The 24,472-nt window shown below is 49.8% G+C and overlaps 1 protein-coding gene across 1 annotated transcript in view; it reads left to right on the top strand.

The window, feature by feature from the left end:
* Positions 1 to 18,370, top strand: part of LOC147736658 (glutathione S-transferase P 1-like) — a 61,478-nt gene extending 43,108 nt beyond the window's left edge. The window contains exon 7 of the mRNA XM_086953414.1: positions 18,087 to 18,370. Coding sequence (XP_086809540.1) covers positions 18,087 to 18,272 — 186 coding nt within the window. The 3' untranslated portion in view covers positions 18,273 to 18,370. The remainder of the gene's footprint in view (positions 1 to 18,086) is intronic.
* The last annotated feature ends 6,102 nt before the right edge of the window (positions 18,371 to 24,472 follow it).

Here is a 24,472-nt window from a genome sequence, read left to right as displayed (position 1 = left end):
CTATGGAGTCTGCCTACGCCACCCATAATCTGTGCAAGTCTCAAGGAGGATTTAGAGACTTGGTGGTCCCATGTAAAGTGTTCAGTCAAAGTCACCCCCAGATATATAAAGGTCTTAACTCGCTCAAGTAGGGTTCCATTCAGTGTGGGGTTTGGGCGGGTGTGCCTCGGGGGGTTGAAGATCATAAACTTGGTTTTCTCCAAGTTGATCTCCAAACCCTGTGAGGCGCAGAAGGAAACAAACCCATCCAGAACCCGCTGGATGCCCGATAATGACCGCGTCAACAATAAGGTGTTGTCCGCGAACATCAGAGCGGGCACCCTTCCAGTAGCCAGGCGTGGAGCATCGTTATCCCTGACACAATTAAGTCTATCTATCAGGCCGTTGACATACAAGCTAAAGAGAGTAGGGGCCAGTACGCAACCCTAGCGTACTCCCCGGGTAACAGGGAAGCGATCGGATAGTTCCCCGTTTTTCCACACCTCACCTGGGCATAGTTCCCAGTATGAAGTCGGGTTAGGGTGGAGAAGTGTGGCTCACGGTGTAGAGCAGGCAGACCCGGAAGCTGAGGTCAGACCCGGGACCAGGGTTCAATTCCCGACGCGGCAGGGTCTTGAGCTCAAATGTCCACGGACTCGATAATTCTCGCTTCGGTGCCTGCTCTAATCATGGGTTCTCACTCTGCAACTCTGGGCATTAAGCTTGCTTAATCTCCACAATGGCCCCCCTGTGGCGGGATGCCTGGCTTTCACCTTGGGGATGCCCTGTAAGGGCTATCTCACAAGGAAAAGCCAGGACGGGTTCCCAAGGCAAGCGCCGGAAAACCTCCGGGTAGCTGTGCGCTCAATAAATGCAATAATAATAATAATAATAATAATAATAATAATAATAATAATAGGGCATCTAGTAAGTAAGGAGGGAGACCAAGTTCCTCCAACACCGTCCAGAGCCTCTCCCTGGGGACCAGATCGAATGCGGCCCGCAGGTCCACAAAAACAAGGTAGAGGCTGCCACCCTCTACTCTTGCAGTTTTCCAGTATAGGACCTTGAGTCGATAGATCTGGTCCAGAGTCGATACCCCTGATCTAAAACCGGCTTGGAGGGTGGTCAAAGTTTTGTTTTCCTCCATCCAGCCCAATAATCTCTCCAGCAGGATTTGGCCCATCAGCTTCTGCGTCGTGTCAAGTAAACTAATTGGTCTATAATTTGATGGGGCGAGCGGACAGCCCTTTTTAAAAATTGGAACAATCTCGGCTCCCAGCCAGGTCTCAGGTACTGGGGAGCCCTGTAAGACAGCATTGAACAGGACCATCAAATATGGGGCCCAGATTTTTGGCTGAGAGCGAAAGAGATCTCCAGGGAGCTTATCCAGACCGAGGCCTTATTCGGGAGCAGTTTCTCAATTGCCAGTTCAACTTCCCTGAGTGTAATATTGTCTGAACTACAAGTGGGAGTCCCAGTAGGGGCATCCTGTCTCACTATTGTGAGACAGGATCCAGGTCCAGGGTCCAAGACCTCCGGCAGTCTACACTTGTGCGGGGGGTCTGGGGCCATGGGAATCTTGGGAGCTTGGCTGGAGCTGTGGTTTTGACAGGGGGAAATCCCTGGACCTGGGGCCCCCAGCAGTCGACACTCGTGCGGGAGGGCCCGGGCTGTGCGGGTGCAAGAAACCAAGATCCCAGGGCCCAAGGCCCCCGGCAGTCGGCTCTCATGCAGGGGGTCTGGAGTGACGGGAATCTCGGAAGCTTGATTAAAGCTAAGATTTTGACAGGGAGAAGTCCCAGTGCCCGGGGCCCCCAGCAGTCAACACTCATGCGGGAGGTCCCGGGCCGTGCGGGCACGTGGAACCAAACTCCCGGACCCCGGGGCCCCCGGCAGTCGGCTCTCGTGCCGGAGGTCCCGTGGCGCACAGGCCCGAGGTTCCAAAACTAGTTCTGGCAGCCCATCCTGGACCTGACACCCAATTTCCTCCAACTCAGGGCTTGTATAGAGTGACTTAAAGTGTGCCTCCCACACTATAGGGGCAATATTCGAGACCCCAGTGTCTCTCTCACTTGTCGCTGAAGAAGTAACAATTAGCCAAAAGGTCTTAGAACCTTTTAGGAGTAGTGCCTGTCTCAACTCTTCCCACCTAGATTCCTCCCACTCACTCTTTGCTCTAATGAGCACCTTCTTGTACAGCAGTCTAGTTGTTCTAATTTTAAGGATATCCCTAGATTTAATTGCTTTGAGTAGGTCTGTCTTTGAGTTTTTACATGCGTGGTTGTGCCAGGGATGTGTTTTATTCCGGCGCAACTTAGTCCCACTAACCGGATAGAATACATCCCCTAGACTCTCAACTAACTTTCTGTGGGTCTCTATAGACAGCCCATGGGAGGTGGAATTACCCATATCGCTTATCAGAGGAACAGCTATCTGATAGATTTTTGTGAGACGAGTAGGAGAGTCTAGGCAGAAGGCCATCTGACTCTTCTCCTGTTGTTAGATATAATGTGTGGTGGGATTATCGGAGTGGAATTAGAGTCAGGGTTAGTTAGTCCAAATGCACTGGGTTTAAGCGTTAGGACCAGCGCATTAGGTCACTATCGTGCCTTAGGACAACCCCAAAGTCTTTAAACTTGCCCCAATGTTTGACTTCCAACATGAGGTAATCAATGGTGGAAGTACGATTTGTCCTATTATATGTGGGCAGGCCAGAACTTTCGTTTTTGCCCCTTCCATTGCATGCCCGCAGAAACATCTGTATATTTATTAACTGGGACAGAGAGCCTCAAGAGGAGTGGTGCGGATGAGAGATTTCTTGACCATAGTGCCTGTCACACCCATTGCATAGAGGAGACCGACCCAGCGACACATACAAGAGGGGCTTTGGAGACTGTCAGACCCACTGTATGAAGTAGACTGACCCAGTGGCAGATACAAGAGGGGCCCTGGAGCCTGTCACACCCAGTGCATGAATGGGTCAGGCTCAGTGACATACACTAGAGGGGCCTTGGAGCCTGTCACACGCCTGCATGGAGGCGACAGACCCAGTGACACACACAAGATGGGCCTTGGAACCTGTTACAACCACTGCTTGGATGCGACAGACCCAGTGACAGGCACAAGATGAGCCTTGGAGCCTGTCACACCGACAGCATGGAGGCAACAGACCCACTGACAGACACAAGAGAGGCCTTGGAGTCCTTCACACCCACTGCATGGAGGCGACAGACCCAGTGACAGACACACAATGGGCCTCGGAGCCTGTCATTCCCACTGCATGGAGATGATAAACCCAGTGTTAGACACAAGATGGGCCTTGGAGCCTGTCACACTCACTGCATGGAAGCAACAGACCCAGTGACAGACACAAGATGAGGCTTGGAGCCTGTCACATCCACTGCATAGAGGCGACAAGCCCAGTGACACATCCACACAAGATGGGCCTTGGATCCTGTTGCACCCACTGCATGGAGGCACCAGATTCAGTGACACAGACAAGATGGGGCTTGGTGCCTGTCACACCCATTGCAGAGGGGAGACAGACCCAGTGACACACACAAGATGGGCCTTGGAGCCTGTCAAACCCACTGCGTAGAGGCGACAGACCCAGTGACATGCACAAGATGAGCCTTGGAACCTGTCACACCAACTGCATGGTGGCGACAGACCCAGTGACAAGCACAAGATGAGCCTTGGAACTTGTCACACCCACTGCATGGAGGCGACAGACCCAGTGACACACACTAGAGGGGCCATGGAGCCTGTCACACCCACTGCATGGAGGTGACAGACCTAGACACACACACAGGATGAGCCTTTATTTATTTATATTTTTATTTATTTATAAAGTTTTATATTTTGCGAACTTGATCCCAAAGGATATCAGAGCGCTTTACAATTTGAGGCAAATAAATAACTTCCCACGCTATTCCCCTATAAACCCACATCCCACTATGGAACTAAAAATGGAAAATTAGAACAATAAAATGTAATAACTACTAACATTTTTACACAGATAATAAAAAAAAACAAATCTTATACCAAAAGTACATGCATCACACACATACAAAATAAATACAAACATAATTACATTAATACAAAATCGATATTTTTAACATTACAAGTCAACATTTACAGGACAAGTGTGTGGTAGTGGAAAAATATATTGGAAGGTTCTTTTGAACGGCTGAATTTTGAGTGAATAAATATTATAGCTAGGGGACATAGTACAGTTCATTCATTGAGTCATTGGAATAGTTTACAAAGCATTTAAATATAACATACATACTTGATATTTTTATTAATAAATATATCCCCCAGTGCCATGAGCGGCCCAAAGTCCCCCACCACTCCCCCTCCCACCCGCCCCGCAGTCATGAACACAGATAGCAACCTACGGCATGACCTCCGATATCCCATCCCCCGTGTGGTCAACCTTCACAAGGACAATGGGTCCACTGGCGCTCCGACATCACAAAGCCAAAGCAAGATGCCATCTGACATGAGGGCCACGCCACTGCCACACAAACAGCAGGACACATTTATCTTGGCAATGAAATGAGTAAGATAAAAGAAATTAGGGCCCCCCGAGACCTGCAAACCTGCACGAACGCAAACCTCAGCACAAGAGTCCCTACCCCACCACCACCAAACTGGCAGGAACCGGCCAAAATGAAGATGGCAATAACGCTGCCCACAGACCTGTGTCACTCCCATCTACTGTGCACAACCCCTCCTCCCCAACCCACCAGCCGGCCCATTCACCACTGGTGCACCAAATCCCAAAACAAAGAAAGTGAGAAGGGCACACCGCCACCCGGCTGGCAAAAAGATCCATCCATCCACGTCCCAATACACGCGCCACAGCTGCCCAGAGGATGCTAGCAAATGATGCAAGGGATGCAGAGAAGCACGGGAGGCCAAAAACACAAACCGAGACCCGACCTCCCAATGAACTGTTGACAACCACAAGAAAACAGACTCCATAGTATTGATCTGTCCACCCTCCACAAAAATCAAGACATCTTCGCATTGCCCATGGCAAACGTGCCAACATTGGACCTCTCCATCTGCAGACCACACTGAATGACCAGCAGTGGCAGCGTTTCACGACAGTGTTTCTCTGAATTGCCGAGACTGAAGAGAAAAAAAAAGGAAGTCTTCCGGCATGCGGCATCATTTTACCAATTTATATGGTAAGTAAACCTCACAATCATTCCTTTAGGCATTAAAAGAGGGGTCACAGCATCAGAATGTCCTCACTACCTTATAGTGGGAGCCTGTGCCTGAATGTAGTTTCTGTCAAGATGGAAGTAGTATAGATCACATTGTGTTGGTCATGATAGTTAATAAAATACTGACTGCCTCCGACGCTACTAAAGCCTGCTTTAGATCCTGGTGCTAGCAATGTTCTATTCAAGGTATTTGCTGCCTTTGAGGCTGAAATGCACCGTCTCACTTTAGAACGATAGTGTTACATTCTCACGGAAGGAAGCTCCTTTAACCTCTTCTCCTGCACACTGTATGTTGGACTCTGATTCTCAAGATGGATTGTTGTTAAGGATAATCTCTGTTTTTGTATCTCCGTTCCACTTTCAAAAAGGCCCCAGTGCTTCGAGTGGTTCAAAGTCCTTTACCATTCCCCCTCCTACTTGCCTTGCAGTCCTGAATACAGATAGTAACCTACTGCATGACTTCTGATATCTCATCCTCCTGTGTGGTCAGCTTCCACAAGGACCTCATGTCAGATAACAGCACTGGTGCTCTGACATCATAAAGCTAAAGCAAGATGTTATCTGACATGAGGGCCACTCTGCTACCTACAAGCAGCAGGACACATTTATAATGGCAATGAAATGAGTAGGATAAAAGAAATTAGGGGCCTTTTTTGAGACTTCTAAATTTGTATGAACGTACATTTCAGCATAAGAGTCTCAACTTCACTATTGCTGAACGGGTAGGAATTGGCTAAAATGAAGATGGTAAACATGTTATTCATAGATTTGTATTATTCCCATTTACTGTAGCATAACCCTCCCTCTAACTTATCAGCTGGCTTATTTGCTACTGGTGTACCAAATCCTAAAACAAAGGAAGTGAGAAGGGTACGCTGCCACTGGGCTGGCAAAACGATCCATCTATCTATCTATGTCCTAATGTATGTGCTACAGTTGTTTAGGTTTAAAGCATTTTTATTAAAACGAAAGAAACATGGGGAAGGGGAGTAGGAGGTCAAGGTTACATACAGTACAATGAAAAGAAAAAGAGACATGTTGCAGCAGTTCTGGTCGAAAGGGGGGAGGTCGGTGGTCCAGGAGGGGAAGGGAAAGTATCAGCTGTAAGGCAATAAGGCAGTGCGCACAACCCTCCTATATTCCCCGACCTCCCAACCAAAGCTAAGAGCGAGTAGCTTCCTGCAACACAGCAAAACACAACGCAGTCCCTCCAAGCCCCCCGCCCCCAGAAAAAGGAAAAAGAAGAAAACAATACCCCAACATCCCCGTCCAATAGCCCTTAGTAGAAGCCTCCGCCCCAAACCGCCTACCCCCAACCCCTAATCCCCCCAGCCCCATCCCTCCTAATCCGCCGGGGCCGCCGGTGGCGTCAGCCTAAGAAGGCGCAGGTACCTCGGACATGTGAGCTCCCGGAATTCTGTGGACAGCAGTGCCAGGAAGGGGTGCCAGAGCTCCTCGAACTGATCTACATTTCCTGCCACTGTAAGCGACATCTTCTCCATACCCAGTACCTGCCAGAGTCTATGTAGCCAACCAGTGATGGAGGGGGCAGTGGAGGTGCGCCAGTGGACAAGGATATTTTGGACCGCTGAGCCTAGCGCAATAGCAATCTGCCTACCCCTGCGGGACTTCAGCGGGTACATTAAGTCGTTGGGAAGGCCTAGCAAGACATACGCCGGGAAGCGCGGCAGTTCAATCTCAAAGTGTCTATCCACCTCATCCAAGACCTCTGTCCAGTAAGCAGTCAGTACCGGGCAATCCCAAAGAATGTGCGATAGAGTACCCTCCTGTCCGCAGCCCCGCCAACATCCCTTGTTGGTGAGTTTGTGCATCTCATAGAGCCTCTCCGGGGTGTAATACCAGTAGGTGGACACCTTAGTAAAGGTCTCCGTCAGCCCAGTGTGGTATGCAGAGTGCCTCGCCCGATATGCGATCTTGTCCCACTCCTTGTGGCTCAGGGTCCTGCCCAACTCTCTGTGCCAGCGCTCCCTCCCCGGATTATGGAAATGAAACGTCGGGGTTGGAGAAATTTATATAGATCGGAAATAAGCTTGGCATCCAAGGTCCGGGTCACTAGCCACCGCTCGTAAGAAGTGATTTGACGGGCTGCGACGTCGCGCACCTGGGGTTGGAGAGCCCAGTGGCGGACCTGCATGTAGCGCAATCTGTCTACCTCCGTCAGACCAAATTCCTGTCGAAGTTGCTGGAAAGGAAGCACGCCCTCCGGCCCATAAATCTGAAAAAGTGTCCTGCAACCCGCACTCACCCAGTGGGAAAAAGCTCCCGGCTCTAAGCCCGGAGTAAGTCCGGGTTACCAACTATGGGTGTAAACGGTGATGGGAAGGTAGTTAGCTCGCGGAGCTCGCAAACCGCATCCCACACCCGCAGGGGAACCCGGGTGACAAAGGAGGCGTAGAGGTTAGCCGGGCGATGTGCGCGCCGCAGGAATGGAACCTCCTGAAGGGTACGTCCCGCTACCGCCTGATCCTGAAAGAGCCAGTGCTTGTCAGATTCCCACCTGCTCCATTCCACCAAATATCGGAGTTGCGCCGCCTGAAAATACTTCCGGAGATCCGGGATACCAAGACCCCCCGCCTCCGGAGCAAGCGTGGAGAGAACTCTCTTCATCCGAGGCCTGCGGCCTTGCCACACGAAACGGGAGATGTCAGCCTGCGCTTGCTGTATCCAACCCACAGGGGGCTGGAGAGGTAGAGCGCGAAAAAGGTACAAGATCTGAGGCAGCACCGTCATCTTCACCGCTGCGATACGGCCCAGCCACGAGAGCAGGCCCTTGTTCCATCGGCCGAGTTCCTCCTTAATCTTCTTGCTAAGGGAAGAGTAATTTGCTTTGACCATTTCAGGCAGCGAAGGCGCCAGCAGGATCCCCAGGTATGGCACCGTGGATGAGGACCACTGCATGAGGAAGAGACGCTGAAGGTCTCTCCTGGTGTCCGCGGCGAGCGACACGTCCAGGGCAGCCGATTTGGCCATATTCATTTTAAAGCCGGCCACGCGTGCAAAGGCGTTCAGTTCCTGGACGCAAGCAGGGAGTGACCTCCTGGGGTCATCCAGGGTCAACAGGACATCGTCCGCATAAAGGCTAACAGTATGGGTATACTGACCCATCTTAACCCCAATAGCGTCCGGATTATCGCGTATCCTCTGGGCAAACGGCTCCATGTAGAGGGCGAACAAAAGCGGCGAGAGGGGGCAGCCCTGTCTCGTACCGCGCTCAATGACAAAACTACTAGAGCTGTGCCCATTGACCCGTACCGATGCTGATGGTCTTTTATAGCAATTGAAGACCATGGTGCGGAACTTCTCGCCGATTCCCAGTTTCCCGAGAACCAGCTCAAGGTACGGCCAATGAACTCTATCAAAGGCCTTCTCCGCATCGACCGACAGTAACATCCGCTCCCCCGGGACGCGCGAGGCCTTTTCTAATATGTGCGTCACCCTCTTGGTGTTGTCAACTGTCTGTCTACCGGGTACAAAGCCAGCCTGGTCCGCCTCCACCAGGCCCGGTAAGTGCAGTCCAAGTCTGGCCGCTAGGATCCCCGTGTAGAGCTTAAGATCAACATTCAGAAGCGAAATAGGCCTATAAGAACCACACAGGATCCGGTTTCGGAATAACCGACACAGTCGCGGAAAGAAGGTCCGGCGGGATAGCCCCCGGTTCGGAGAAGGAGTTGAACAGGCGAGCCAGGATATGCGCCACTGTGGAACAGAAAGTCTTGTAGAACAAGGCCGTGTTGCCATCCGGGCCCGGGGCTTTACCGTGTTTCAATCGTGCTATAGCGGAGATGACTTCCTCCACATGGATGTCTCTCTCTAGGTGGTCCGCTTGGGCGGGCTCTAGCACCGGGAGGGTCACAGACTCCAGATAATCCTCTGCGACCCTCGGCGAGGAGGGTTCCGCGGCATATAACGCCTCGTAGAAGCTACGAAAGGAGTCCGCCACCTCCGCGTCACCGGAAACAGAAACCCCGTCTGCACCCACTAGCTCCTTCACCACATTGCGTTGCTGCGCAGCCCTGAGCCGATGGGCCAGGAGCTTACCGCATCTGTCTCCGCCCGTGTAAAAGGCATGCTTCAGACGCAACGCTGCATATTCCGCTCGATCTAGGTCCAGCGCAGAAAGGAGTTTCCTCGCCGCTTTCAGCTGCCTCCAAACTCGAGGAGCCCCTGTTCGGCGGTGAACCTGCTCAAGTTCCCTGACCTGCGCAGTCAGTTCGTCCCTCTTACATTGCCGCTCCCTGTTCTTGGCCGAGGAGATGGAGATAAATTCCCCCCTGAGGACCGCCTTCAAGGCCGCCCACTGCGTCGCTTGAGACGTGTCGGAGTTGCCATTGTGGACCAGATAGTCCTGAATGACCTCCTCCACTCGCTTCACGACCGACTTCTTATGTAGAAGAGTATCCCGAAGCCGCCACAACCCTCTGGAGGGGGAGGCCGCCGGCCATGCAAAGACGCCGGAAACCGGTGCATGATCGGACAGGGACAGGACCCCGATGTCCGCCGCCGTGGCGGCCGTGCGTAGCGGTCCACTCACCAGGAGGTAGTCCAACCGCGAATAAGTGCGGTGCGCGTGGGAGAAATAGGAATAGTCCCTATCGGTGGGGTGCATAGCGCGCCAGAGGTCATGCAGATCCATCTCTGCAATCCGGTCTTGCACCACGCGGGAAAGCTCCCCCGTCTGTGGGGAGCGCTGGGCAGACCTATCCATAGCCGAGTCGAAGACAATGTTCAGGTCTCCCCCCAAGACAACATGGCGATCAGGCGAGGCAGTGACGTCCACCAACACTGATTCCAGGAAACGATCCTGGTGATCATTCGGGCTGTAAACGGAGCCAACCGTGAAGGCAATACCCCCAAGCCACATGCGATACGCTAGGAGCCTCCCCTTTTGTTCGGCATATTTGTACAATACCTCGCCCCTGAAAGAGCTAGCTAAAAGAATGGCTACGCCTGCAGTCTTGGTCGCTGCCGAAGAGAATTGGGTGGGGAACTTGGCAGAGCGCAGCCTATGACAATCTTTGGGTAGCAGATGAGTTTCCTGCAAAAGGCATATGTCCGCTTGCGTCCCTTCTAGTAGGGATAGGATCGCTCTGCGCTTCAAGGGATTGTTCAGACCCTTAACATTAAGGGTCACCACTTTCAAGGATGGCATCTCCCCCAGGGAATCGAAGCGCTGTGCAGCAAGCGAGGGATCAGCGGAGGGGGCGCGCGGGGCAGGCGCGCAGGGAAGGCCAAGACCGGCCTAACGCGTGCTTGGGCATTATCGGACGGGACCCCACCAACAACAAAACAACTCTTAAGCCCTCCCAGAACCAACCCATGGCAACTAGCCAAAACCACAAACAAATAAAAACACCCCATTGTCTCAGTCCAGCCCGAACGGGCAAGTCTGTAGAAACCAATCAAGTGGACGTTCAGCCACTCACCTCCAACCGTTCCCTCCCAACCCCCAGCCCCAACCCAGCATCGTAGAGGCTAAGCATCTCTCCCCCCGGAGTGAAGTTAGGCCGTCAAGGCCACGTCGTTGGAGTCAGGCAAGGTCCTGGCCGCCGTTCTCAGGGCTTCCTCCATATCCGCCCTGATGGTAGGGGAATCAGGGCGACTCGCAGTCGCCGACGATTGTCTCCTCGTCGATCTCCGCCGGCTCCGTCTCTCCGAGCGCCTCCATGTGGGCGTCGCTCCGTCTTCCTCCGTGGCCGTGAGTCCCAGCACCCCACAGATGTCTTGGAGGGAGCGCAGCTGGTGTAACACTCCGTTCCATCTAAAGATGAGGCGGAAGGGGTGACCCCAGGAGTAGGGCGTCTCGTGCTCCCGCAGAAAGTCTGTAGCAATCCGGAAGGACCTGTGCGTCTGCAGCGTGATGGCAGACAGGTCCTGGTAGAGCGCCACAGGCCGCTCTCTGAAAGTTAAAGGCTGCTTCCTGCGGGCCTCTGTCATGATGCGCTCCTTCAAGGGGAAATCAGGCAGGAACGCCAGAATGTCCGGTGGGGGTGCTGATGACTGGCGCTGTCGGCCCACTCTATGCGCCCTATCTATGCGGATCGGGAATTCTGCATCTTCTCCCAAAATCTCCTGGAACAAGTCCTGTAGATAGGCCACCAGATCCGTCCCCTCGTCCGCGGATGGGACACCCCGCACCCGGATGTTGTTCCGTCTGGACCTGTTCTCGAGGTCCTCAGAGTGGGCCTGGAGCTCGACACACTGCTCTCGGAGACGGAGAACGTCCTGCTGGAGATGGACTATCTCCTCATCACGGCGCTGGGCCGCCGTTTCCACCGTGTCAACACGCTCGCCAAGGCCCTCCACCTCCCTGCGCACTTCTCGGACCTCGCTGGCCACTTCCTTCTTTAGCGTCTGGAAGTCGTCCTTGAGGGAGCTAAATAAGTCCTCCATAAAGGACCTCGTGACCGGGGGTTCGCCTCCAGTTGCGTCTGCCGAGGCCCGGGAGGACCCCGGCGACGGCTGCGTCCTGTCCCTCAGCTGCTGGGCCCTGCTGAGCATGTCCGGCAGAGTACGGTCACCCCTTTTCGAGCCTCCTCTCCCAGTCATCGTGGCCGCTGCAGTGGGCAAGGTTCAGGGCAGGCCGCCGTGGATGCGTCCAGTCGCTCGTGGGCACCAGATGTGAGACCCTGCCGAAGACAGGGGTGCTGCGTCACAAGCGACAAAATGGCGGCTCAGGCCGGGGCGAGACAGTCGTTGTACCGACCAGGGTGGCAATCGGGGGCCAAAGTCAGGGTCTCTCAGCAGCGCACCCCTTGAGAAATTAGGTCAGGAGCCAAGGCGAAAGTAGGCACCCGCCCGCCAAAGGCACGGGTGGAGGTCGCCAGCTCCAGCTCCTCAGGGAGAAGATGGCGGCAGGGCGGGGCCCGGGAGAGCAGCCCGGGCTGGCGAGACCACCGGCGACCCCCGGGGCACAATAAGCAAGGAAAGTCCACAGCCAGTGTCTCACAGTTTCGCCAGCGGGTCCGCCCAGGTCGGCTGCCGCGTAGATGCCTCCGTCCCTCGCCACCAGGTCCGGGGTCCACGCCGCACCATACACCGTCGTCGGTAGCGAGGGGCCAAAGCGCCAGCTAAGGTCCAGGGTCCGCTGCGTGTTGGTGGCACCGGTCACGTAGGCTTCGGCCGGGGGGCGCTGTTATTCTCCGTAGCACGTCGGGTCCGAACACTCGGGATCACCAGCTTTCAGCACCAGGCCCAGCCGAGGCGCCTGGACAGCACTGCGATACGCTCCGCCTCCCAGGCTCTCCTCCGTGCTCCGAACTTTGAGCAAACTTTCGGGGTACTTCCTCCGGGGCGATAGGAGTCAAAGTAGCATCAATAGGTGCACCAGGAACTCCGGCACAGTCCTCTCACCCGCAAAGCAGCTGCGGGGGGAGAGAAGCGCAGAAATCGGGGCTCGAGCTGAGCCGGGCCGGAGGAGCTACGGGAGCAAGCGTCCGCTCACCCCGCCATCTTGGCCACGCCAGCTGCTACAGTTGTTTAGAGGATGTTGGCAAATGATGCAAGGGATGCAGAGATGTATGGGAGGTTAAAAACACAAACTGAGATTTGATTTCCTAATGAGCTGTTGATTCTCACAATAAAACAGACTCCATAGTATTGATCTGTTTACCCTTCACAAAAATCAAGATATTTTTGTATTGCTTATAGTAAATGTGCTAACTGTCACGATTCTCGTAGCCTCAGGATCAGGGTGATGCTGAAAGGGGTCCACCTCCTGATTTCCCCACACTCAGACTGTACAACAAACACAGAGCGTAGAGGTAATCAAGCGAGGGATAAGTCAGGGAAGGTAAGGGAAGGGACAGGAACGGAAGGGACAGCTGAAATGACAAGAAGAGAGAATTATCACATCAGTTCTAACTACTCTCTTTCAATTCTCGCTAATGAAACGATACATACCACGTAAATCAGGAGGGGACCTCGGCCTCTCTATACCATAGATACTTCTCTATACATAAGTGCTGCCTGTAAGAAAACCACTGATTAATGATTGTTCAACAACACCTCAAGGTACATCAATGAATAAACCAACCACACACATACCCGTATTATGCTTCCCTTGAAACGATAAAAGTTCTCTCCAGTAACCCAGCGGAGCAATGATTTGATAAAGCACCTCAGTTCCAAACACTGAAGTATGAGGGATTCAGGATAGTCTTGCAAACAATGCCACGTTCACCAAGGACAAAAAGTACACGAAATAGTATTCCTAGCTGGGCCCAACTAAATAGGGAACACTAACAAAAATAGAAACGAACGGAATGCAACCTCCTTCGAGGCTTACCAGTTTAGTAGACGATTTTTACACCAGTCAGTGTTTTTGGGTTGCGAGCGTTTTCTCGCCTTCCTGGTAATACTCCAGCGGCCTTTCTTCCTCGCGGTGTCCGCTCGCGGAAAGAACCAACAACAAGCAGGTTTCCTTTGCTCGAACCCCAAGAGGACTAATCCAAATAGTTCCTGGAAACAGGACGCCAACCACTGTAGACCTTCCTTCGCAGCAGCCGCACACGAACGGGTAAGTCTTAGGACACGGAAACGGCCACTGTTATCCATGCTCTCCAAACCAAGATTCTCTGCCGATACTCGCGTTTCTCCTTCCGCGGCAGCCGCACACGGAAAGATAACAACAAACTCAATGTTCCAAAGTCTTTGATCCTGGATAGTAGTTCCCGAACGTAGAACTCGACTCCAACACTCACAGGTTCCAAAGAGTAATCACTTACAAAGCCCCCTAGTGGACATCCGGAATATATAGATTCAGTTCTGCCCCCATTTTAGCATTATGGGATTTGTAGTTCGGCAGGCGCAAATATGCAAACCCTGACACTAACAGTGGACTTGCTTTGGTTTCGAGTCCAGCTCTGGTGGTGCCCCTTGAATGCCAGACCTCAGTGATGTGAGATACCAGAATTTGTTGGAAAAATATCTCCTGACATAAATGTTGTTTGTCGCAAACATCTTTGGAAAAATATTATCACAGTGGAGGTAGGAATAGAAAATTGTGGTCCAAAAGGACAGAGCTTTTGTTAATAAAATGTTGGTCCTGGTATTTATACCAGACCATTTTTTTGAATATGATATTCTGGCATAGAAACGTCAGCAAGAGCGTCTGTGGGTGCTCATCACATGGAGTTCATTACCACAGGGGATAATGCGATTTAGAGGTCTCGTCCTGATTTCAGCCTGTCGCGCTCCTTGTCAGCCATGGATCCTCTTCTTCTCCTGGCATTGAGCATGGAGCACCAGAGAGGGAAACTTAGAGCCGGATTTATCAGAGTGTTGTGTTGCCCTTGCAAGGGCAACCCGAGGCCACCTTGCGTGGTCCTGCGTGGCTTGGTAAATCTAGTAATCTGTATTGCATGATTTAAAAAGAAACCTTTGCAAGTTACAAAAGATAAAATTATGACACTTAATAAAATTGATAAAAATATAACACATATTAAGCATGAATAAAATAGAACCCTAGATCCAGTAATAAGAAGCACCCCCCCAATCCCCAATATGCGTGCGCTCTTGTTGGCGCGCTGGAAACGATCCCGTTAGGGCAGTTATGACCAACGTTATATTTTGAGACCCAAGGTGACCAGCCTATGCGCACATCCCTTTATTTATATCAATATACTTTGACAATATTAACGATATTCATATGTCAGGGTGCCCGCAAGGCAGAATTGCCCCTTATAGTGAGGACCTTGGATCTGCATCTGTGGCTGTGGTGGCGAACAACCCCTCCCCCCCTCTAGTTTTTTTACTGCGCTGTCTATAAACCTCACCAGTGCGCAGTTTAAGTGTGTATCCGTGGGTCGAAGCAGGCCAATACTGCAGTTCTACACAATCCAAATTCCTTGTTGTTCCAGGCCCTCCGTAGGATCGACCTTCTTTCTTTCAGAAGGCTTGGACACAGGCACAGTACATGAATTATATCTTCCCTATGGTTGCCACAAAGTCTACATGGCTCCGAAATGTGTCCCCATTTACATTTGGGAAGATGGCAGGGCAGTTGATCACCCCCAATCTTAGTTTTAAAAAACGGAATTTGGTGCGTGCGTTAAAAGTATAAGTTAGGTAGCTCTGAGGTGTCGGCTGAATGTATGAAGTGAGGATCATCCAACCATGGCTTCTTTTTGCGAGACGAGCCTTGTCTTCCATTGAGGAGAGTTTTTTTTAAACTTATTTTTGCTGGCCTTTTAAACTCGTTTTGGCTAACGTGTAGGTCTCATACATCGCTCGGACCTAGGGTTTTTATCCCACTTAACAAATAGCGATGCCCCGATTGCCATCGATTTGTATTCAGATTGGACCTCAGCTTGTGGCAGCACATTAGGAAATTCATCCTTCTGCCTAATGTTTGCTTACAAATCCCCAGTTCCAGCCTAATTTGTGCCGGTGATGTAAAAGGTGGTAGCTGGAAGACTGTTCTAAAGATTTTTGCTACAATTATGTCTAGTTGGGCGCTATCCAGACCTTTTAGCACCTCACTTTCATATTTTAATGTTGGGATGACTTTTGCCTGCGCCACCTGGAGTGTAGGGGCGAATGTTGGGCCAAGTAGTTTCTTATGAACGGAGCTAAGAGCAAATGCTAACGCTGTTCCTTTCTTTTTTTGCTCTCCCAGGTGGCTTTTATATCTTCCATTGTTGTTAAATAGGACACCTAGATACTTGTGGCATTTAGATTCTGTGATGCTTTCCAAATTTAGGACCCATGCCAGCTTTTTAGGCCTTCCCGGGCGAACCACCAAGATTTTTGTTTTCTAGTTGTTTATCTGAAGCTCGTTCTTGTTTGAGTATGCGGCAGTTGCGTCCATGAGCCTTTGTAGGCCAACCTTTGTATTACTTAGGAGGACCACGTCATCAGCATATAATAAATTAGACAGCTGTAATCTGCCTAGTTTGGGGGCATGAGAATTGACTATGTTTAGGGCTTCTGGGAGATCTGATAAAAATAGATTAAAAAGTGTAGGGGCCAAGACACATCCTTGTTTGAGTCCTTTTGTTGTAAAAATTGGTTGTGACAGTCTGGAACCGTCACACATCTTAATCCTGACCCATGTGTCCTGGTGCAGTAGCTGTAGGGCTCTCAGTAAACCATATGGGATGTTCAGTGCGAAAAGCTTCTGCCACAGCTTGGCCCTATTGACTTTATCAAACGCCGAACTGTAGTCTATAAACCCCATATAAACTGGTCTGGTGCTGAGCTCCGCCTGATCTATCAGACATGATAGAGTCATAAGGTTAACCGCAGTGCCGGTTTCGCTTGTAAATCCAGTTTGGTTTGGGCGAATTATTGAGTGTTCCTCGGCCCTGTCCCACAGTGAATTCAGCAAAATCCATGCAAAGTACTCTGCTTCATTGTCAATAAGAGCGACTAACCGATAATTGCCTGGGGATTTTTTGTCCCCTCCTTTAAAAATTGGAACAAGAATCGAACCTTGCCAAGAGGGTGGAATGTTGTTTTTTGCTAAAATTGGAGCGAAAAGTGGAGCTAGTTTAGAAGCCCAGAAGGCCGGATCCAACTTGAACATAGCTGGAGGAATGCCACCTGGTCCGGGGGCCCGTCATTCTGACCCTTTTTTATCTGCCTTTCAATTTGGTCCTCGGGGACTGTGCTATACTCAAAGCCGTTGTCATGGTTTTGTCTCTCTGTTCCATTTTTTGTGATTATTTTTGAGAAACCTCGTCCGTTATAAGCCCTTTGCGAAAGCGGTCTGAAAGTGAGGTCCATTCTGTCAAGGTGCTGCTGCCCTTTGTGCCGGTAGCCTGATTCGGAGTGTGGTCTTGTCGATCGTTGAAGTGTCTATGCAGAAAGAGATACCTCCCGGACGCCAGTATGTTTGACGAGGTAACTTTCAGGATACAACCCCCAAGACTATTTATGGTACGCCAGAATTTGGCTGAGTTGTTTGACCTTATATCTTGGTGCAATTTGGCCCAAAAGGAATTCCGGTGAGACCTTCGATGTTGGTAAATCTGGAGCGACGCAAGGCAGTGCCAGCGGCTGCCTTAAGCTACTCTGCCCTGGAAAGGCGTTCCATGGCTGGAACATGGGTTTTTCCACACACCCACCCATGGATTTTGGCATATTCCCAAATTTAGTATTAGTTGTAAATACCGGCACACGTCAAAATGCTAGGTTTTTCCCGGGGAGGCGCAACAAGGAGAAATATCTTTATTTCTCCTTCTTGTTTCCTCTTTTTAAGTGCACCGCATTATGCAACACTCTTCGAATAAGGAAGCCGCTTCTAAGGGTTGTTTTAGTGCCTGAAGGTGTCCCTTCCTGCAAAAAAACAATCCTACCTGCAAAGTAGGCACCCTTGCACCACGGCGCCTTCGTTCACTGCCTTGAGAAACAAAGAGATAGTGTAGTCTTCTAGTTCATGGAGTCTATCACTCCCTCGGCGCTCACCTCAATGCTCAGAGAATGAAAGCGACTGTGTGGACTCCTGTCCATGGAGTCTGTCCTTTCTGTGGCACTCATATCACTGCCTAAAGAATGACAGAAACACTTTCGTCCCTCGTTCATTGAGTGTGTCCCTCCTATGTCGCTGAGCTCACTGCCTGGAGACCAAAAGAGACAGTACATTTTTCCTCTCCACGGAGTCTATCCCACACGTCAGTGAAGTCCTTGGCCAAACAATGCTCGGCTGGAAGCGGCCGAGGGAATCTTGACGTCCATGGAGTAAGCTTCACCCCTGTATTGAGGAGGTGGCTTTTCTTGCAAGTGCAAGAGACAGAAGGAGCCCACGGTCCATTCACTCTGTTGTTCTGATCACTGCATGTGGCTGGTTGGGCTTCTGGTCATTAAGTCTCTTACAGGTTTGTTAATTTCTCTGTTTTCTCTCCACAGATCTCATTTGCAGACTACAACCTCCTGCACGTCCTCCATATGCACCTGAAGCTCGCCCCAGGGTGCCTCAATGATTTTCCGCTCCTCAAAGCCTTTGTAGCAAAGATGGACGCCCGCCCAAAACTCAAGGCTTACCTGGAGACCGACGCCTGCAAGAAACGCCCTGCTCACCCCAAGGACAAGTAGTGAAAGCCTCAATGGCAGAACATCTGTGGATCAGAGGAGGACATGACTGGACCACAGTGGACCTTCTTAACTTTTGTATGCTTTCAAAAAATAAACAAATACAAACAATTATTAGATTGATGCATCTGCATGTCAACTTACAACCAAGCCCTCACCTGACTAGATACATCCAACCCTTCAGGAGTCATCGTGGAAAGAGTGGAAAAAGTGGTGGCGACTGGTGCACTTGGAAAGTGATGGGGTGAAAGAAGTCGCTTAAGTGGCGGATGCTATGCCCAGGCTTCTGTGAAGAGTAACGTCTTCAGTTTCTTCCTGAATGGGAGAAGGGCTCTTTCGAAGCGGAAATGGCCTGGCAGCCTATTCCAGAGTTGCGGGACGAGGACCGAGAAGGCTCGCCCACCTTTAGTTGTGTAATTGAACCGTAGACATTTTACTAGGCCCTCCGTGGCAGACCTTAGGGTGCACCCTGGGACGTATTTCACCAGGCATTCTTTGATGTATGTGGGCGTCTGACGATACAAGGCCTTGTGGGCGATGCAGAGGCCTTTCAATGTAGCCCTCTGTTTGGTGGGAAGCCAGTGCAGTTGTTGCAGTAGGGGTGAGGCCTGGGTGCATCTGGGATGCTTAAAGATCAACCTGGCTTGTAGCACAGGATCCAACTTCCCTCAGAGGGCTTAAGGTTATGTAATGTTATGCTAAGGAATCGTGATAGAGGCCACGGTCACGAAAGGCTTCTTGGCGCTGAGTGCAAAATGGAATGAGGCAGTTATAGGAGTTGGTGGAAAAGGGTATTATTAATTGTAGCTTGTTTGAATACCTATCATTTCAGGTTTATTCTGATTGACCTGAGTTTGGTTTCTTGACATAGATGGACAGGAGAGAATTTCACAGACATGCAGCTTTCACTGAACATCACCGTCCATAGCTGCTTTGTTGTAATCAAATTCTTGTAGCCGAGGTGTAGTTTAAGATGCTTAGTTGCAGGTTGGTAAATCCATGTACAGCAGCCCCACCAGGAGCAGCCTGCCTGCTGCTCAGCCATGCTCCAAATGTCCACCTCACCTCACAGGCAATCAATCAATCATAACACTTGTATAGCGCACTACTCACCCGGAAGGGTCTCAAGGCGCTTGGGGGAAGGGGACCACTACTGCTCGAAGGCACCCAAAAATTCCATTCAGCATCACCGCACCAGCATTCCACGCAGCACCTTTACGCCGTCTGAGCAGCTAGAGGCCAAAGCAACAGGGCATTAGTACTAATACATATACAAGATACTACTTTTTTTATGGGACATGGGCAGAATGTGGGGGAAGGATGTCAGGAGAACGCGTGATGGAATTTAGTGTTTGATCCTCCAGGCTAAAAAGTGAGGAGAACAGCTCTGAAGGTCTTAGAAATGAGGCAGCAAGTTTTAAATTGAACTCTTTGTTTCACTGGCAGCCAGTCGGGTTGGTTCACTAGAGGGCAACATGGGGGTTTCTGGGGAGTTTATTGATTAAATCAGCAGCCTCGTTGGAACCACTAACAGTCTGCAGATGTTGGTATCAGGGGCCCCAGCTAAGGGACAGCGGAACTGCTTGAGAACTATGGTGCATATTAGCAAGGACCATATCTCCGCTTTAGCGTCACTTTTTGCCTCTAAAGCGGCGATATTTTTATCGCCCTATTAGCAAGCTGGTGCGAACAGCAGTTAGCGACAGCTTATAGGCGATAGCGACCGGTTTGGGGCCCGCTTTGCATGTCATGCAAAGTGGGCATATACAAACTATTAGCGACTGAAAGCAGTTGCTAACAAAGCTATCGCCTATTAGCAAGGCAGGCATAGCAATGAAAAAAATTGCGCTAAGCGCTATTATCGGTATAATCTAACACCTGCTTAAAACATGACTTACCTGTTCATCCAATGGGAGGTGGATTTTCAGGTTAAGTCCCCATTGGGGTTAACAAAAAAAAGGGGGTTGGTTCCTTTCTGTGGTTCCTAAATTGAAGTACGCAGTACTTAACGAGATTTGACACCCAACACTTCTATACCTCAATGACATGTACCCTAGTTTGTCCACAAAATTATTGCATAAACATATTATTCTTAAAATTCATATTTATTAAAACCTTGAAATAGCAGCATGATATGAGTAACAATTTTACATATAGACATATAAAAACATAATCACATTGCATTTAAGTTCAACACAAAAAACAATAATTAAAAGTAGCAAGAATGTCGACGCGTTTCGGTGTTTACAGCAGATGGTACACCTTCCTCAGGACTACAGTAAATTCTTGAGTCTAAAAAGTATATGGGACAATCCATTAGTGTACATTCAGAGAGGATTTTTTAATTTTACAAAAAAGTTCTCAAAAGTTTGCGGTGTCAAAAATAAATCATTTCTTACATAATACGCAGTATTCAATGTGTGATGACAGCATAAATCCTGGGGATAGAAAATTCTTATCCACTGTTTTAGTTCAATTCCTTCCCTTCAAGTGACCTGTGACCTGTATGCACACAGTGATTTGATTTACAATTAGTTTATTCATTTAAAGAACCGATCTATAGGCAAACCCCTTTACACCACAAGAGACATGCAGGCTTACTTTGTGCTTAATGGATGGGGCGTTGGTTGTACTTCTTTATATTAATTTCAGAAGGCTCAGGGTATTCGTTGGATGGGGCGTACTTTCCTTTCGCACCCTTGAATTCACCTGATGAAACCGAAGAGCTTCTTTTTTTGTAATTGAAGCAGATTCCCTTTCTCTAAAAAGAGACATAGGGAGTACAGTTGTTATACATTACTGCCTCCTAAGTTTTATACTGAAGAGCAATATTGGTGAATCATGCATGATATACTGAATTACACCAAAAGAAATGTATTCAGATTTAATTCAAAATACAGTTTGTTTTACTGAAAAGGGGATTCAGGTTTGTTTTGGTTTGGAGCAGAAACGTTTAAACATTGTTTCAAAGTGCTAAGGAAACATAGTATATTCTTCCTTAAAAGCGTTCATCTTAATGTTAATTGGAGCTAAAGCATGGTTACATTGTTGCAACATTATTTTGGGAATTAGTTGGTAGTCCCGCTTTCCAAAGATTTGCTGTTATGCAAATTATTTCCAGCTCGCTAAACATTAGAGCCTCTAAGTGGATATTAGCCAGGGCAGACATAGCCTAGCACAAGGAGAGACATTGAAAAGCAGTGCACTTGTTCTGCCCAAAGTCCTTACCTCCGTAATTGTAGCCACACGCCGCCTCCCTGGTAACCCGGTCTCCAGCGTCAGATGGTATGCTGCGCGAGACGGGTCTTTTTATGTGGTGCGGCGGAGCAATTTTAGATAATTAACTTGCTACACCTGGGAATTCCGAGCATGCGCATTGAATCCGTTATTTTTGTAGTTTTTTAGTTATTCCGCGTGTGCGTGTGACTTCCTGCAGTAAAGGAAGGACTAAGTTGCGAGGACGCACTATATTCAACGTGGACTTCAGATATATTGTTATGATATTATTAAAGGGATTACTGGTCTTTAACTGGTGCGGCAGAGCAATTTAGATAATTAAATTGCTGTACCTATGCCGAGAAGTCTGAACATGCGCATTTAATCCGCCATTTTTGTAGTTTTTTCACGTGTGCGTGTAACTTCCTACAGTAAAGGAAGGGCTAATGCGCGGAGGCGCACTGTATTCGAGGCTGACTTCAGATATTTTGTTGAGATACTGTTAAAAGGATTACTGGTCTTTAGTATTTTGGGAGCTTGCCACACGGGGATTTTTAGTGTGTACAGCGTCCAAGACAGTGGTTTATATGGTTTAATACCGGGGCATAGTGTTGTTCCTAGAATTGGGGTTAATGCATGAATATCACTGGATTTCCAGCGATATTCACGCATTTCGCCACTATTGCTGGATATTTTAGCACAATGGAGAAAAACGTTGCTAATAGTAGGTTTTCTCGGCTAACATATGTAGCAATAGGTAGTGATAAAAAAATGCGCTAAGCGCATTTGGCGATAAATATCGCTATTTCTTGCTAATATGCCCCTCTCTTCTATGAATGAGTGAATGAAATAATTTGATGTATCGTGCAATACCCAAAAGTGTCTTAGCACTACACAGACAATAACAAGGAAGCCTCCTGTCAGATGAACACGTCTGGCAAAGCTTATTGATCTAATGAATAAACAGGCAGGTCTTCAACTGTTTTCTGAATTGCTGCATGGTGGATTGCGATTGCGAGTGTTAGGCAAGAGGTAAGGAGTTCCATAGTTTCCCTCCACAGCAAGAGTACATTCTTCCACCCCACCCAACTTTGCTTTGTTTATTCTTGGGACAGTAATCATTTGTGTAGAACTAGGTTCTTAATGGGGGTGTACCAGGAGAACCGATCCTGAAAATAGTTTAGACCAGCCTTGTAGAAGGGCCTTATGTGTGAGAAAAAGGGTAGGGCTATGACCTTTTTCAGGATTTGCCCGGCGCTAACCGCCTCTGTACCATTCAAATTACCAAGCAATGAGGCAGGCGCCGGAGACCAGAAGGCAGGAAACAGAAGTTTTTTATTCCGACGGAGCAGAACACATCAGATCAGACAACAAGGTATCGTCTCGAGGTGCTCTAACAGCCTCTCGGAGGCCTGGCCTCTTATACACTGGTTTATGGCATGTGACCTTTCTTTATTACAATCAGAACATTGTGAAGTAAGGAAAAAGACATCCCCGTAATCCTCGTATCAATCCCACCCCACATGCCTCTACAATAGAGATCCTCAACCTGCTGATAAGAGGAAGGGGTCATCGCGCAGCTGAGTGTTCTGCCGATTCTTAGGATGTGTGCGCCTGATCATATCCCGGGGGGTGGGGAGGTCTTGATTAATAGAGGGTCCTTTGAAGAAGAGTGACTTCATACAATAAGGGGCAGTAAAAGACATCTCCTGGCTTAGGCGATGGCCTCGGACCTGTGTGGACAGCTGGACACGGGGGAAGGGGTCATCAAAGGAGTGGTATTCATGCCGCGTGGACAATCGAGCGCGGAGGGAAGGTTTATCAACAGAGGGGCATTCATGGGAGGAGAGGAGATGCTGGTCAGGCGCAGGCGTGACTCCCAAGGACAGGGTCATGCAGAAGGGTTATGCTCATGAGAGGGAGGGAGGGGGAGCCAGGGTGCGCGGAGGATGCCTGCTGGGTCAGAGGGGCGCGCTGGCGATCGATCGTGGACAGGGAGACCATGATACCTAAAATGGTTGTCGTGCACGTTGTACATGGGTGACAAGCTGGCGCAGATGATGTTCAGCTCGTAAACTAAAATTCCACAGTCCTCCCTTTTAACATGTCTCGCCAACTTGTCAGTTCGGATTTATCCCCATAAGGCCACGTATTTCTACTTCGTAGAGGGGACTCATGTGCTCAGTTCGGAAGTCTAAAGTCTTTGGGCACATACAGTTAGAAACGAAGCTGCACAAGGAGGGTAGACATTGAATACCTAAACAACACCCACATAATATGACAACAGGTATCAGTACGAAAGAAAATAACTTCCAACCCCAGTCCTTCAAAGTGTCCCAAAACCAGCTTCCAAGCGACCATCCTTCTTGTTCTTGGTGAACCTCTGAGGAAAGTCTGTGGAGGTGTTCAATTGCCTTGTAGACAGAAGGTGAGTGGTCAGGCACGTAGGTGCAGCAGCTAGATCCGATGATGCGGCATGCTCCTCCTCGGTCGGCTAGGACCACGTCTAGGACGAGGCGGTTTTGTAGGGTCACAAGGCGGACCGCCTGAAGCTCAGCCGTGTTGTTAGCGAGGATGCCAGCCGTGATGTTGATCGTTGTTTCTACTGCCTGGGTTAGGTGTCGGATAGCGCGGCTATTTGCCATTGGGCCCCACAGAGGAACAAGTCCCTTTGCTGCATCTAGGAACTGTGCTCCAGTGGAGTCGGCTTGTCCAATGTCATCTGCACGCCTCTGCCGGTGGTGGTTGGCAGGGGCTACATATGTGGGTGGAAGGACGAAGGCAATGTAACAGGTGCCCTTCCAACCTTTCGGGAGCCAGGTGTAAGCCTTGGTGCCACACACAAAGTACATATTTGGGGAAGCAACAAAGGAAGGGGGGTCAACTGAGTCCAATGTTCTGGTGATTCGGCAGGCACTGTGACCCACTAGCTGTGTTCCATGGCCTTCGAGACACACAAGACCTGTGACATTGATAACAGACAGGGC

This window comes from Lissotriton vulgaris, chromosome 1_2 (assembly GCF_964263255.1).
Source record: "Lissotriton vulgaris chromosome 1_2, aLisVul1.2, whole genome shotgun sequence".
NCBI lineage: Eukaryota > Metazoa > Chordata > Amphibia > Caudata > Salamandridae > Lissotriton > Lissotriton vulgaris.
Note: the sequence above shows the minus strand (reverse complement) of the source record. Positions and strands in the feature narration are given on the sequence as shown.